This window comes from Ascaphus truei, chromosome 10 (genome assembly GCF_040206685.1).
Source record: "Ascaphus truei isolate aAscTru1 chromosome 10, aAscTru1.hap1, whole genome shotgun sequence".
Classification (NCBI taxonomy): Eukaryota; Metazoa; Chordata; class Amphibia; order Anura; family Ascaphidae; genus Ascaphus; species Ascaphus truei.
The window spans coordinates 19,759,273-19,775,422 of record NC_134492.1 but is presented as its reverse complement, the minus strand read 5'-3'; the positions used below and the strand labels follow the sequence as shown (position 1 = coordinate 19,775,422).

At 44.6% G+C, this 16,150-nt stretch overlaps 1 protein-coding gene across 16 annotated transcripts in view; it reads right to left on the bottom strand.

Annotated features, from left to right (window-relative positions):
* The window catches only part of PTPRF (protein tyrosine phosphatase receptor type F), a 534,777-nt gene that overhangs the window by 184,828 nt on the left and 333,799 nt on the right, over nt 1-16,150 (bottom strand). For all 16 annotated transcript variants that reach the window (XM_075616080.1, XM_075616081.1, XM_075616082.1 and 13 more), the window contains one exon: nt 1,966-2,124. In XM_075616080.1, coding sequence (XP_075472195.1) covers nt 1,966-2,050 — 85 coding nt within the window. In that variant the 5' untranslated portion in view covers nt 2,051-2,124. The remainder of the gene's footprint in view (nt 1-1,965; nt 2,125-16,150) is intronic.

Sequence of the window (16,150 nt, the reverse complement as noted above, 5' to 3'; positions counted from 1 at the left end):
ATGACCTATTGTTTTACCACTTCTCTTTCTCTGAAATATGCTCCTCTCCTCTTCCTGGTCTCCTCCAAGCTGTATGTATTTAGGTCCTTTGACCCTTCCTGTTAAGTTTTTTTTATGTAAACCATGCACCATTTTAGCAACCTCTTTCTTTGCACACTATTTTATTGCGGTCCTTCTGGAAATACGGTGTGGTCTCCAGACTTGGACACCGTACTCTAGGCGAGGTCTTGCTAATCATCTTTAAAGTGGCATCACTACCTCCCTCTTTTTGCTGCCAACACCCCTCCCTATACACCCTTTTATCTTGCTGGCTTTCCACATAGCCTTGTTACATTGCTCTTTTAAGTCTGCTAAAATAACGAGCCCCAGTCCCTTTCCTCTACAGCAGTTGACATTATAGTGCTGTTAATCCTGCAGTCTGCCTTTGGATTGTTGTGACCCAAGTGCATTAGTTTGCACTTTTTGGCAATAAATTGTAGTTTACCCCACCACTGATCTGTGTGTCAACTGCAAAAAGGCCCACTTCCCCTCCAAACCATTTGCAATGTCACTAATACCGATATTAAAGGGCCTCGATCCCAGTACAAATACCTGAGATACTCCCCTGGTTACCTTCCCCTCCTATGAATGTGCTCCCTTTAACAAAGCTTTTGGTTGCTTATCCTTCAACCAAAGTCTTAGCCATTCTACCACCTTAGAGTCCAATCCCATGCACTGCAAGTTATCACAGTCTTTTATGTGGGGCAGTGTTAAAGGACTAACTAAAATCTAGGTAAGCAGTAAATGTAGCTACACCATGATGTATGCTTCCATCTGGGTGACTAAAGTAATATATGTGCAGAGGGTAAACATTTACTGAGACTATACGAGGGGGAGACTGTGTGTAGAGTTTAACATTTCGTGCAAGGAGGAGTCATGTGTGTGAGAGATACCAGTAGAAAAGTGTATGGGGTATTCCCCAAGGAAGAGCCACCACTTTAGTATATTAGCTAGAATAAATATAAATGACTGAAGGATGGAACCTTGAAATGTGATTCATGAGAAGCCTGAATATGTTCATATGCCGTCATAATGTGCAGTTTTACCTAGGAACAAACTGAGATAACGGCAGAGACGTTTCACGGATTAAAACAAGCCGATGGAACACTTCATAAATAAATGTGTTTGCGCGCAGATAGCCGAGAACATTGTCTGCCGTTTGTTAACATTGCAACCTGAAGGTGGGTTCTGTGACCCCTATATCTCTGCTCTCTCACTTGATTGCCTCCCTGTTTTTCTAGTTCATTAAAGGGAGTGCATAAATTGGATCATAATTGAAGAGGAGCAAACAAGACTTATTGTAAAATATATTTCTGTTTCACTTTTTTAATTTTAAACTCGTAAAGGTGTGCAACAATTTTTAAAAATTTTTAACGTAATAAATGCCTAAAAATTGGTTTTAAATGGAAGCATTAAAAAAAAAAAAAAAAAAAACACGTTATATCCGTGATGAGCTTTTATGTATTCAAATAATACCATACAGGCCATTTAAATATACTATAACCAATAACATAAGGAGTGTTGTGTGTGTGTGTTACGTCTTAGCGGCATCCCTTTGAAGGGAACACCGTTGACCAAGCGTGTTAGATCTGTAGCCTGCTTCTAGCTTCACAATGCAGAACTAGAGTAGGAATCCAAAAGGACAAGAAACAAAAATAAAGGGAGTTGTCTTAACTGAGCTGCTGGGTCTGTAATCCAGCCCTGGTTGTAGACATTGATCACTGATGTCGGGCAATGGCATTCCCTAAAGGCCTACGACATTCCCTAATGGGGAAAGTGGTAATGTGCGTGTTGTGTGACATTGTGCAATGTTTTAGGCTAGAAGAGACATTCGCATGGATTTGTCTTCAGGTTTCCGGCTGGTGGTGGGAGTAGTTATCGGCACAGAATACAGGTCAATGCTGGACAGGGACAAATGGAACTTACTGTCTGCATGTGTCACGGTCGTAAAGCAGCAAAGCAACAGCGCTGGCACGATTAGCAGGGTCCGCCGACGTGAGTAAGGCACCATATTTCAAAGCAGAGTCCTCTTCAGACCTGGTGCAAGTGGTTAATACATCCAGCGTTATATACGCAGACTCACTCCTGCAGACAGAGAGACATAAAGCAAGGTTAGAAGGGATGTGATTGAGCCAGAGAGGACTGCAAAGTCTTGGGAAACACTGCAGGGTATAGTGTGTAATATATATATATATTATATTGTGTGAGCTTTCGAGATACACTGATCTCTTCTTCCGGCGATGGTACATTGAATAAAGCAGCAAGGGTAAACTTACAAACAGTGCATACACAGTAGTAATGTTATCTGTGACTGAAACCTTACACACACCGCCCCCTTCCCCCCGTGTAGTATGCGATTTATGACTTGAGGTGTTAAATAGTCCCTGAATGTTAGTGATGTAAGAGGGTGTGTATGTAAATATATATATATTATCTCTCACAGGTTAGTTTGGCAGCAACCGGCAAAATACAGAGCGCAAGTGACAGATGCCATAACAGGATGAAATGGAGAAAGTGACAGAGCTACAGAAAAGAAGAGGCAGAAGTAACGAAAGATTCTCCCAACCCCCGAGCTAAAACAGAAGTCTTGTTATCCAAACTGCTCCACACCTTGAAGTGTTAACTGGCCTAGAGAAGCAGAGGGGAGAATGCCAGCACTCTTCTTAGCTCAGGGAACAAGTCTGACATGAAATAAATCTTACACTGCACGGTCAACGATAGAATAGAAAGACCCAAAAATATGCAGTACGGGAAAAGGAAACTAAGAAGTGGCCCCGCAGAGCCACTGGGTGCAACATCATGCCCGTACGTCACGCTTTAAGCAAGCGAAGATCATCTTTCCTCTCTATGAATCCATTCAGTCCAGGTAACAGGCCACACTAATTCTCAATCAGCATGCTATCCAATCACCTTCCTTTCAAGCATCCTCATGGCACCAAGAGTACGACCAAGACTAACACACACACACACACACACACACACACACACACACACACACACACACACACACCAAATCTATTCATATTAATGCCGAGAATACTCCTGGTGCAAGTCTAGCAATGTCCCTGTTGGCTTACACAAAGTTATTAACCAGCTTGCCAGTTTTGACAACACAGAAAATGGGAGTCGGGGCTTTAATTTATGGGGAAGATTATGCCTCTTTAACTTCCGTGCAAGCTGTGTTAATTCACTCAACCTGCTAAATGAAAACCTCAGTAGCACACTTTCTCAAGCAACATTACAGCTGTCTCATCAGGAAATGCACATGTGAGGGACTACTACGCTTTGCTTGGGGAAGCAACAAGACAGGAAAGATCAAACAAGCTTAAAACAGCAAAAACAGCAAAATCAGCAACCAAGCAAGAAAATGTGCGATAGACCAACATGAGTATAGTGCTAGAGACAAGCCATCCTAGTCCCCAACTTTGTGGATGGAACAAGCATATGTCACACTCATCTCCCCTCCCTCCACCCCCATGAATTCCTGGGGAGCAACAGAAGGGAAATGTTATTAATGAGTGAGAGTTATTCTATTATTCATGTAGCAAGAGACTGATCACTTTCATATTAACCCTTTCCCCATCATACATCTACGAGTCCTTGCCAACGACAGAGGGAGCTGGGAATGCTACATCTACGACAGAATACACTGTCCTCTGACGCTATACCCAGTAAAGAGCATCCAAGCGATTCCATCGCTTCCTGAACACCGTATAATGATGTCCATTCATTGACACCGCCTGGAGCCCAGTCATTTGGTGACACACACTACCCAGGGGTCAGTCATATTGCATCCCCGCTGCCTGGCACCTAATGAAGCAGTGCAGAGAGCAGCTCGGCATGGCACACACATACCTTCCTATCCCTCCTCCGGCATTTGCTCTATGAACTGATTAACAACCCCTCTTTGTGCCAAAAGCAGCAGTAAATTACATCAAAAGAAAAGTAATGGTATTGTCAGCTACACCAAAAGGCTATTTTATGGACTTAATCGTTCCAAATGTTATTTTCTTTAGGTAATATACTACATTACTTTGAAGCAGCTGGCAAAGAAATGCTTTTTCAAATTCTACTGTTCTTAATCTTTAGCCCCAGTAAAAAAAAAAATATGAAAATAAAACTCTTCTAGATAATACTTCTTTGTATAGCATACAGTACATGCACGCAAGACCTGATGCTACCCTGCTTACACTAAGGACATCTAAGCGAATCCTTTATTTACACCATGGTAATGTGTAACCTTTGGGAAAAGTGCATGTGAGGCTATAGTCCAAAGTCAGTCAATAGCCAGATGTTTGCTACTAATGGAAAAATCTAGGGTAGAACACCAGATAAAATAAACAAACTGGGGCAGGAGCTTCTGGTAGACAACCAGCCGTATTTAAATGTAGTATTAAACATTGCTATGGTCCATCGCCTTAATTGATCGTGGGTTCCGTAAAATGCTGCCCAGTATTAGAAGCATTCCAGCTAAACAAAAAAGGCAGCAGGGGCCAGCGGTTATACAAGAAGCTTTAGAAAGTTGGATGTATGTAGTAAGACGAAGTATTGCTCTGTACTGCACTTGGTTCATCGAGGGTGAGGTCCAGAAAATGAACGACTGCTTTAATGAACCTCAGTGAAGTGAGAGAAACACAATGATTTGCCAATAATGCACACAACTCCAGGGTAGCCCATCTGGCAGTGGAAACTCGAGACCTGTTGCTAGGGCTTGGCTTCCTTCGAATGTGTGCTCGGCAATGCAGTAACCACAGTTAAAAGCAAAGCCCAGGGTTACATCAGCAAAATCCTTCCTACGAAGGATGGAGAGCAAGCTGAGGTTTGGGCAGGAGACTTTCCGGAGCCAGTCTGCTTTATACCCCCACACTCTGGCACACATCCTAGAACACGGGACGCCTTTCTGTTCTGCTCTCTGCCTCAATATGCTCACTTATATATAAAATATACACACATATATATATATATCAAGTTCTTTACCTCACTGCCTATTCATAATCTAGCAGCTTCGCTCCTGGAGCCTCAGAAATTAGTGAATGATGAGTGCACCGATGTGATTGTAGTGTGGTGTTCCATGTAGAACAGACAAGAGGAAGGTGCATATTCAGCAGTATACTGTATCTTTCAGTATCGAGCCAGTAAAGGGGATCGCAGGCGAATACAATTCTTACCTGGATTACCGTAGAGCAGTGGTTTCCAACCTTTTTTTTTTTAAGGAACACCATAATTAGATTGTGAAATTCTGGGGAACCCCAACCCACTCCCTCCCCCCCCAAGTCTCCCCCCTTACACACACACTACCTCCCCTTCTTCTACACACACATTTTTTTAAGGGATCTGTCCGCAAAATTCCCTACAAACAAAAGTACACCGCTCTTCCAGGCCTGGGACAGCTGGGAGAGTTGTCCCACCTCTCCCCACCTGGTGGCCGCGGAACCCCTTATGGGCGGGCCACAGAACCCTGGTTGAAAGTCACTGCCTAGAGGATAGACGCTTTGCTGCTCCATCTTTATTTAGAGCACATCAACAACCCACATTAGCCATCAAAATGTGAGACTGTGTTTATTGACATTTTATACATTGGAATCAAGAAACTATCAGTGCAATTTTACTTTGCCATTCATATATCGGTTTTATTCATGATTGTTCATTAAATAAGCATAAGCAAATACCACTCCGTCAAAACTCAATTCTCCTAAAAAAACCTTCCCCGGAGATGAACAAGATATGTGGGAGCAGTTAAAGACACAGAGATTGAAACCGCATATAAAGGAGTCTAATGGGAGTGCAATACTCACCCTTTATACGTCATTATACATTATTGACATACAGTACTATACTATTTTCTTTTTTCTTCTCCCTGTGCAAATCCATAGATCCATGCGCCCAAGAGACATTCTTCACATCGGTTCCATATAAAAGGGGGTGGAAACCCTTTAGACTCTGGCTGCAGGATCAGGAAAACACCATTTAATCCCCAGTTTACTTGGACTCCGAGACTTTCTACTCTGTAAACTGTATGCATATCTACATGGACACATTTTCGTGGAACGCCCCATTGCAGGGGTGCGCAAACAGGGGGGCGTAAGGCAGTTACTGAGGCCCCGCACTCTTCCCCCAAAGCATTTAAATGCCGGCTGACCGCACGGGGCCTCTGTAACTCACTTACCATGACTCAGGCGGCTTCGGGCGACGCGTCGCCGTGGCAACGCTGGCGCCCCTGGGTCATGTGATGTCACGTGACCCCCAGGGCGTTATTTCACACGTGTCAAATGACGCGCCGGGGTCCCGTGACATCACATGACCTCGGGGCATCATTTGACGCTTGATACAAGGTAAGACGGGGCGCAAGGGGGCGAGCAGGCAGTGGGGCGCAGGGCAAAAAGTTTGTGCAGCCCTGCCCTACTGTCATTTATGCATATTTTTGTTCACATTTGAAGGACAATGCTCTTATTGTTTGCGTCACACTATTTTTACTTTCTTCCCTCATTCTAAAACCTGACCTGTGTGTAACAAAGTCTCATCCATGCATTATGGTTCCATGCAAAGTCTCTCCCACCATAGTGTCCAAAATGGAAGCACAGTCACGGTTTACAGCAACAACTCCAGCCTTCCAATTTTATCACATTTCTTTTATTTCATTTTCAAGCTAGGAAGCAAAGACGGATGCAGTTTCCGGGTGCAGGTGTGAGTGATTAATTACTTATTACGTTAGGGGTGGACAAAAATGTTAAATATTTAGGAGCCAGCATGGTGGGGAGGGGGGGCGTTTCAGCTAGCCAGCCACCCCAGCCTTTGGCAGCTGTGTCGGTGTGTATCGGCGACACAGACATTGCTCCATCCTCCCCCTGCCAAACTGAATTGAGAGCAGGTGTGGCAAAGTCTCTGAGCGCAGCAAGTCGCAACACCCCCCTTATTCCCCGCTTCCCCCTAAGCGCCTAAAAGATAATAATCCAAGTCTCAAGCTATGAGTTCCCTAGGATAGCACTGAATTATTTGCATGTTCATTTCTGTTGTATTGAGGAAGTAAAAGGTATAAGCAAAATAAGCCCCTACGGAAGTGGGACAGCCCAGTTTGGGGGGGACACACAATCATTTCTGTGTACCGTTGGCCGAGTGCTTCCATCTTACTGTGTTTCTGGTACTAAAAAAGGAAACATTTGCATACACTACAATGTTACACAAGAAACAAAAAGAGAGCAGAAGTTTGTACATTAGATTTTAGGGCCACATGGACCTTTATTTCTGATGGCTGAGAACAATATCCCCATTAGTCTAACAGAATATTAACTTGGGGGGAAGGGGGGAGAGAGGCAAGTTTTCTCCAGGAAAGATATAGCCACTGAAATTCTGCATTACAAGGAATCCCAGAACAGTGGATCAATAGCGTGAAAATTGAAGTAATGCTGGATGCTAAAAGGCTTAGGTAGAGGTTATGCTTCCTTCAAAAGCTTCCCATGTGATCTGACAATCAGGAGACACCACGGGTCAGAAATCTGCTAAGCTACGACAAAAACTCTGTATCGCAGTCCCGCCAAATGGTCAGAGTCTGCGTCTCTGTGCACTGCAGTGGGAGTAATGACAGAAGCAGCGTTCACCAGCACAGCTAGGGCCGGCGTGATGGCGGTGTGAATGCACCGGGCGCTCCTCCGACCTAACTTCCGTAGTCACAGTTTATATTGGATAAATTAACCACCACAACATTTAAACTGATGATTACCGGAGTTGGGCCCTGGGAGAACAGAGGGACTCTTATGTGCCGGCATCTCCTGCCCTCATGGCTCCGGAGGTGGTAAGGGGCCACACACACACACACTCCCCCTCACACACACACACACACACACACACACACTCCCCCTCTCTTACACACACACACACACACACACACACACACTCCCCCTCTCTTACACACACACACACACACACACTATACAAGGCCCCGCCATACTCCCAGCCAGCTCGGAGCACAGCATCACGTGACAATTGTTCTCGCTATTCTCTCGGGTTCCCCGTTGTGCAGCATCTTCGCGACACGTATAAATATGAATATGTTTGCTAGCGTTTACCGCTCCGGAGGTGCTGCGAGCTTGTCTGCTCTGGGGGCCAGAAGAAGAAAAAAACATTCCTATTTCCACGGACATCCTCTTGTAAGTAATCCATCCCCATATTAACAGTCCATTACAAGTTAAACTCCACATTAAACACTGATAAGAGGGAGAAAAAAAATATATGATCAAATCAAGCCCACGGTAACCAGCAGCAGAAGTCTCTATCCTCCTGCAGCCTCAATTATAAAGATTTCAGCTGGAAGCAAAGAGAAAAATCTATGCAAAGCAAAAAGCCTATTAAAGAAGCAAGGTCTCCTACAGGGCCGCTGCCACAGAAGTAGCAGAGCTGATAACCCTACTGCAGGGGTGGCCAACTCCAGTCCTCAAGGGCCACCAACTGTTCAGGTTTTAAGGATATCCCTGCTTCAGTACAGGTTGGCTACATCAGTGGATCAGACATTTATTTAAATGCCCACTTTGGTTGGGTATCTGGATCAGCAGCTTAAAACCTACACTAGCAACAAGTGTTTCCCGAGCCTCCAAACCGAACAGGCTGCTCCAACAGTGAAGAATTAGATGTATACAAACTTGGCCATTTGTGCCATCGCTCCATGCAAGTGAAAGCGCTCATCCATATAACAGCTCGAGCAATATATATTTTTTCTTATATAGCGCTGACAATGTTACACAGCGTGCAGTTCAGCCCTTGCAAAGGCAGGGAGGTTACCACAAGGCTAGTCTATATTCAGAGTTTGTTTTATAATTAAAAATTTGTTTACTAGCCAGAGAATTTAGATCACAAAGAGCAGAACATAATACAGAGGTGTGTTTATAATCCACAGAGACGCACGTGTGGAAATATCCCATGCGCCTATAATTTTGCCCCTGGCGTCTGTAATTCTGCGCAGCAGTGTGCGAGTGTGAGCAGCGCGGGTCAGTGCGAGTGTGAGCAGCGCGGGTCAGTGTGCGAGTGAGAGCGAGGGTCAGTGTGCGAGTGTGAGCAGTGCGGGTCAGTGTGCGAGTGTGAGCAGCGCGGGTCAGTGTGTGTGTGAGCAGCGAGGGTCAGTGTGCGAGTGTTAGCAGCGAGGGTCAGTGTGCGAGTGTGAGCAGCGAGGGTCAGTGTGCGAGTGTGAGCAGCGAGGGTCAGTGTGCGAGTGTGAGCAGCGAGGGTCAGTGTGCGAGTGTGAGCAACGAGGGTCAGTGTGCGAGTGTGAGCAGCGAGGGTCAGTGAGTGTCACAGATACTTTGATACTCTCAACTGAAAACTTTGTATTTAAAAAGGTTCTAGTTGAACGGAAACGTTGACACAAATAAACCCTTTGAATGAAAATTATATATAAAATCAATAGTTGCAGTACTGGCGATAAGCACTAATACAAATTCATTTAGTGCGTGGGCTACTTTAAGGGTACCTTCTGAAGTCACTCCCTGAAATTTGTCCACAGGGCACTCCGATTTCTTCAGGCATCGTTTTACCGTTTCAAAGCACAAGCGAGATAACGGTTTTAACAATCCTTTCACGCACGGTGCAACAATGCGCACACCTGGTGTCATTAGAATCTGATTCAACACAAACACTTTACAGCACTTAGGAGGGAAAGCAACTGTAATTTTGCCTGCTGCCAAAAAATAAATTGCAAAAACAAACTCCCCCCATTACACGGTTTTTCCTACTTTTCTATTTTTTTCTTCCCCATGCTGTTTGTTCCTCAAGACCGGCAGATCACGAAACAGTGCAGGAGAAAAATGGCAACTCTCGAGTGAAGCCGGAAGAGCGGACAAAGTAGGGGCTTGGGGTGGCGAGATTACAGCATGCCAGAGAGCATGGAACACTTGAGATGCAGAAGATGATGCACTGCAACATTGTGCAAGACATACGCAGACTGGGGCCTGATGCCGATTTACCTGCTCAACATAGAAAGAGGCATCAACTTGGCATAAGTGGATAAACATGGGAGGTTAAAGGCAGGCTAAGTAACGCATTAACACTTTGGGACCTCAGGAAACATGCTGGAATGTTTATTCCATGACTGAACATGGCAAATCCTATGGATGAAGACACCAAAATATACCAATGGTGCTTCCCAAAAATGATAACGTTCAACTCCACAAACCCTGCCTTAAACTCTTCAAACATTGACAAGTAATACTGTAGTTAGTGTGGAAGGAGACTTTCCTGATGGACATCACTAAAAGCAGAACGGACAAGCATCACATAAATATAGCAGGCAATGGAATGGTCTGTAGAATTTTTTTCCCTTTGTCAACAAACTATGTCAAGTTAGATGTGTGAAGAGACGCCCATTAGCACCTATGTAGTTAGTGCACCATGTTCATTTGGTGGAGTGGTTGAGGTAATAACCCAGTATCCATTAATTACATCATGGCGAGGTGTACAGTCATCATATCAGCCCCTGCATATCTGGACACATGGAGGCGAGATCCATTTTATGTTTGCTCGGTTGCAACATTAAACAGCACGCACCCCAAAACCACGGCCCTAGCAAACGTACAGAACTATTCTGCAGCCGCATGCTGCTGTCAATGTTCTGAACCAGTAGGAGTATATTTGGGGAGAGATTTCATGTGCGTACCATCAGGCAGTGACACTACATCTGGGTGGCCTTATTCTACCTACAAGAAGGGTGCTCAACTACAGTCCTCAAGACCGCCCAACAGGTCAGGGTCTCAGGATATCACAGCTCTAGCACAGGTGGCTCAATCAGTGACTCAGTCAAAGACTGAACCACCTGTTCAGTGTAGGGCTGTCCCTAATACCAGGCCTGTTGGTGACCCTTGAGGACTGGAGTTGGCCACACCTGACCTACAGCAATGTGACGAAGATGGGAGGTCATTAATAATAGGAATTGCTTTGCCCATAGTGACCAGAATGCAGTCATTATACAGTCTTACAGAGCTCCGAATGCATATACAGATATCCATATCCCTGCTCTTCAGCTCAGAATAATACTGAGCTCCAGGAACCCTCCTTTACCCACATGGAACAACCCTGGAATGAGTATGCAATTGGAGCAGGAAGGGAATAGGGACACCAGTCTAATGATAGTCCTAGAACATATATATATATATATATATATATATATATATATATATCACAAACATGCATTGGAGGATAGGGGGTGAGGTGACAAAAGGGAGAAAAACTAAAAACGGAGAGAGGAGAACAGGCTGAAAAAGAGAGGTATAAAAAGAGACTACAAAGGATGGAGGAAGAGCAGAGAGCGAGAGAAGAGAAGAGAAGAGAGAGAAGAGATCGTAGAGATTGCCACGGGCCAATTTAGCATGCTGATACTCTGAAAAAGGTGGTGAGAACAAACTGACAATCTGTCTGCTTTAAGAAATCATCTCCATAGGACAGTGCAGTAACAGGATAGCAAAGCATTGACAGGGCAGGAGTCAACAGACTGGAATCAAACTCATTACACATTAGAAAGTAGAATGTATTCCTGCAGCAACTTGAGATATAAAAGACAAACTGCAGCCTAGAAAATATTTCCCTGTCCGAGGCTTCTTTATCGTGGCATGCAGGCGCTGGGCGCGCAATGAACACCTTAAATCTAGCTCTCAAGGCGGCAAGAAGGAAAGGGGGGCCTTGTAGGGGGGGGGGGGTGATCTGGGAGACGCCTTATACATGAAGGCACACAGAGTAAGCAGCACTGTGGCTTTAGCACATTAAATCTACTGGAAATACAACAAAGGCCAGCTGACTAAGAAGCAGAGGAGTGAAATCCCAAAGCTGGCTTACTGAGCTATCCAATTGGGCAGTGCCTGGCACCCCTAATACCTGGCAGTCGGCTTAAGATATGCTTGTTATACACTCAGTTTGTTTTCCCTCCGTTTGAAAGTTGCTGCAGTTGCAGTCTGCTCAATTTCTCATACTGTTTCCATTAAGGTTTTTTTTTCCCCTCTTCAATAGCTGCTGTATACGGTCCAAAAGCCTTGTGCCCAGTCCTTGTGTTAAACAAGCTTCACAGAACCCGCTGATAGAGATTTCTAGTTCAATCCCATCAACGCTGGGCAGCTCGGGCAATTACTCGCCAAGGCAATGAGAATCTACCGGAGATGCCAAGTTATGCCTTCATCAACTGGGAGCAGCTGGTATCTTCCAACATCCACTCCAACCAACAACCAACACAGCCTAAAGCAATTTATCTACACCCATCCCGTCTCTTCACCGTGTGTATTGATATTTGATCCTGGTCTTATTGTGACCTTACAGGAAACGGTGGCTCTGAAACAACTCGATCTCATTACACGTTCTGTAGTTCACATGTTTCAAATAGCAGCGTGTACTATATTCACAATAAAGTGAAAGCCCTCGGACATGATCAAGACTTCAAACTCTGTACGTACGGTTTCATCCATGAAGAACCCTCTTATTGGTGCACGATAAGAAAACCCAACATGCATACAATAAGTGTGAACTCCAGCCGGGACGCTACAGCCATTGCAACTTTGCACTTTTATATTTCATGATATTTTAACAGGTTGACAAATTTGGGACCAAAAGCCCAACTTGAAACATTCTATTTTCATTAGGGGATCCAATCAATGAGCAAAGGATACTGCAGTGATTTCCAAGTTAGTGATCAGTCCTCCGTTTTAAAACAACCAATTTTGATTCTGGTAGGATGAACACTTCAAAAAAAGTAAATACAAAAAAAATCGGTTTCATGAGTTTCCGGCTTCAATCACAGAATCCAGACTAGTAACGTCACGGCGCAAGCCTCGTGATATATCAAAATAATACTAAATATGTAAAGAGCTGGCGTGTTTTATGGGAGGAAAAAAAAAATCGCTGTGCTGATAAAACCCCAGATGACAAAAATGCCAAGTGCAGCAATCGACAAGTCATTTGTCTCACCAGCAAGGTCACGGCTGGAAGGAGCTTAAATGGCTGCATGAGGTTATGATGAATTGCCTTCAGAGTCAAGTGTTAGAGCTGCTACGTTAAAATCACTTGGCTTTGGCTTCCAACACCACAGTACCACTTGCTCTACTGAATAGACATATGTTTTTGCTTTTCACCAGATATCCTGGGTACAAACACAGGCGTTGTTCTTCTTCATTGTTAATTTATGTAAAAGAATAAAAATTTGGGGATTCATTAAAAGCAGCCGTCAGCAAAAGCAGCGCATGCAGGTGGTTTGCAGCTTTGTAGCCATCAGAAGATACTTTGCGACGCTGCTCGCTGCTATTCCAGGAGCATCGCGAGACAGAAGCTGTGGAAAAACAATGCACTTTAACATTGTGTGTCGTGTACACCACAGCAGATTGAGGGGCTTGAAAAACAGGAGAGGAAAAGTGACTCCTGGTAATAACTAGACCAGACGGCATGCTACCAGCAATGCTTTGTAGGCGCCTGCATGCCAAATTAGCACTGCTAGGCGTTGCAAATCTGCACACGATCAAGAAGTAATCAGTGTTTTACAAAATGACCCCAATTACAGCGTGAAATAGCACGGGAGGCAGCAGACAGAAAGGAGCAGACATGAGCGTTCTTTAAGGCAATACGCAGGAAAAAGGCAAATCACAGTTTTTCTGCCAGGCACTCAGGGCAATGTTCTGTCGTTCTCCACTAATAATCAGGTTAAATCCTTCACCCCAAGTGCTTTTAGTTTAGAATCAAGCTAAAACCCCAATATGTACCAAGATTTAAGTTGCAATGGTTATGTGTACTATTTATTGGACCACTGACCCCAAGCCGTCAAATAAGAGGCCGGGCTGCCATCAGCATCCTACACCAGGGTTCTTCAACCGGTTCTGCAAAGGGGCCAGATCAGAAAACATTTAGGAGTACAAGGGCCATATGCTTATTGCAACGTCATTTACAACACATTTCAAGACTTGAAAATGATCATATTTCTCCATTTTGCCAGCATTTAGAACATGTCTAGCACATATATTTACATCACCTTAACTTACAAGTGAGTTTCAGGGTGACAAATTGCACTTTGCTCCTGCCCATTTCATATTAGTTGCTTAAGCAGCCGAGAGTCCAAAAGGTCACACAAGGCCCTCCGTGGCACAGGCTGCATAGCCCTGTCCCACAGCCTTAAAATTAGCTGACTTGTAGTGCTGCTCAAACCACTAGTGCAGGGGTGGGCAACCCCAGGACCTCAAGGACCACCAACGGGTCAGGTTAAGGATATCTCTGCTTCAACACTGGTGGCTCCATCAGTGGTTCAGTCAATGATGGAGGACGGCATTAGTGCTAAAGGCAGGTATTTAAACCACATGAAAAAGAAAAGAACACTGCGCACGACTCATAGGGCTAATAAGTAATTATATTGAATTAATAATAAGTGGTAGTATTGCACGTACAAAATAATCAGTTAATCAAGCAGGGCTTGTTCAGGGTACATGTCACCACAACCGGACACGAACGACTTGCTTCTTGGGGACTCCTTTACAGCAACTGCCTCCAATCCTGATGAAAACGAATCTTCTCAGCAGCAGCAGTATAGCAGGTAGGTTTTTTTAAACCCCAGCAGCAAACATTAACACTCCAAGTTGTAGAAAATAATGAACAAGCTAACGTCCCCACTGTTGCCTCTCTGGAACCTTGCCAGAGGAAAGTAAGTTACAAGACCTCAGCACCGCAAACGGGACAGATGGTACACCTGCGGTACTCCGCTCCTCAGCGCAAGCCGATCAGCAGGGTAATGTATACTATGGCTTCTTGCAAGCTCCCGACACCATTCAGCGGGACAGATGACGTCACCGTAATCACAGCTCCTCCGTGCCGACCCATTGGTGAGGATAGAGTCCTGTAGCAACAATGAGTCACAGGAACAGCGCCACAAATCACTCCTACGCGTTTCGTAAACTTAATTACTTCGTCAGGGATCCACATTTAAACCACATGCTTACTGCCCCAGGTCTTGTAAAATCTCTGCCACACTTGAAGGAATGAATGACTATAACCCACCAATACTGGCAGCGACGGCATTAATGAGGCAGCATTAGGCATGTTGCTAAATGACGAAGTGGTTAACAGAGCCATGTTCTGCAGCTTTGCATCTGAGAGTTGGCTAATTGAAATAAATGGAAGCTTCCTCCTAAGTGCAAGCCGAGCAGGACGGGCAGAGAATGGAGCGGTGAGAACATGATATTTCCTTACTAAGTAACTGCTGACTGATGGGAGTTCTCTGCACTTTTTACAGTATGCAGCCAAAAGGCCTGAGCAGCTCCTCCGACTCTTTATTTTTTACATTTGATTGTTAACAGGGTAGGAATGATGGCCCCCCTGAGCCAAACACCCCTATTTTCAGATCCCCCAGTTCCCGAGATACTAACTGGTGAAGTTATCGGGCTTAAAGTTCCCTTCAGTGGAAAAACAAAATGGCTACCAAATCTCGGGCCAATAGGAAGCTGCAACATCAGTTGTTTCCTATTGGATGGCCATTTAAATCCTTTAACAAACTTTAAGCAATAGCGGTAACGTCACCAGTATGTATCTAGGGAACAGGGAGGTCCCGCTCTGAGCTAAAAAGAGCCCAGTTAAGCTCTGGAGGATCCCCCGATTCCAATCCTCTAAAAAACAAAAATGGAGGGTAGCTAGGGTGGACTGTTCCTTCAACAGGGAGAATGGTTTGATGTTTATTAACACATTGCTTTACTGCTCCACCATGTCAGAAACGGTTCTGCATTGCAGCTGCATAGCTTGTGAAGTTGGCATCACCTTGAACTGGTCTGTCCATACTGATCTGAAAACAGATTTAGGGCTTAAATTCGAACCCCGAAACAGGGACCGCGAGGCAACTCTACAGAATGTGCCAAAAACAGCCGTCAAGTCAGGAGTGAAAAGCATCTCACAGTCAGATACAAAGGGAATCGTCACAACATCGCCGAGGAGGGAACTCAACATGTACAAAACACTAGCACATATTTGTTACATTTGGTCATTATTGGGCTGTTGTGACTCCCCAATCCCAGAAAAAAAACTATTAAAAAAAGTATTGCAGTTGCAAACGTGACACCCTCTACAATTCAATATGCCATTTTGTTCTCCAATGCAACTACAACACACATCACTGTGGAAT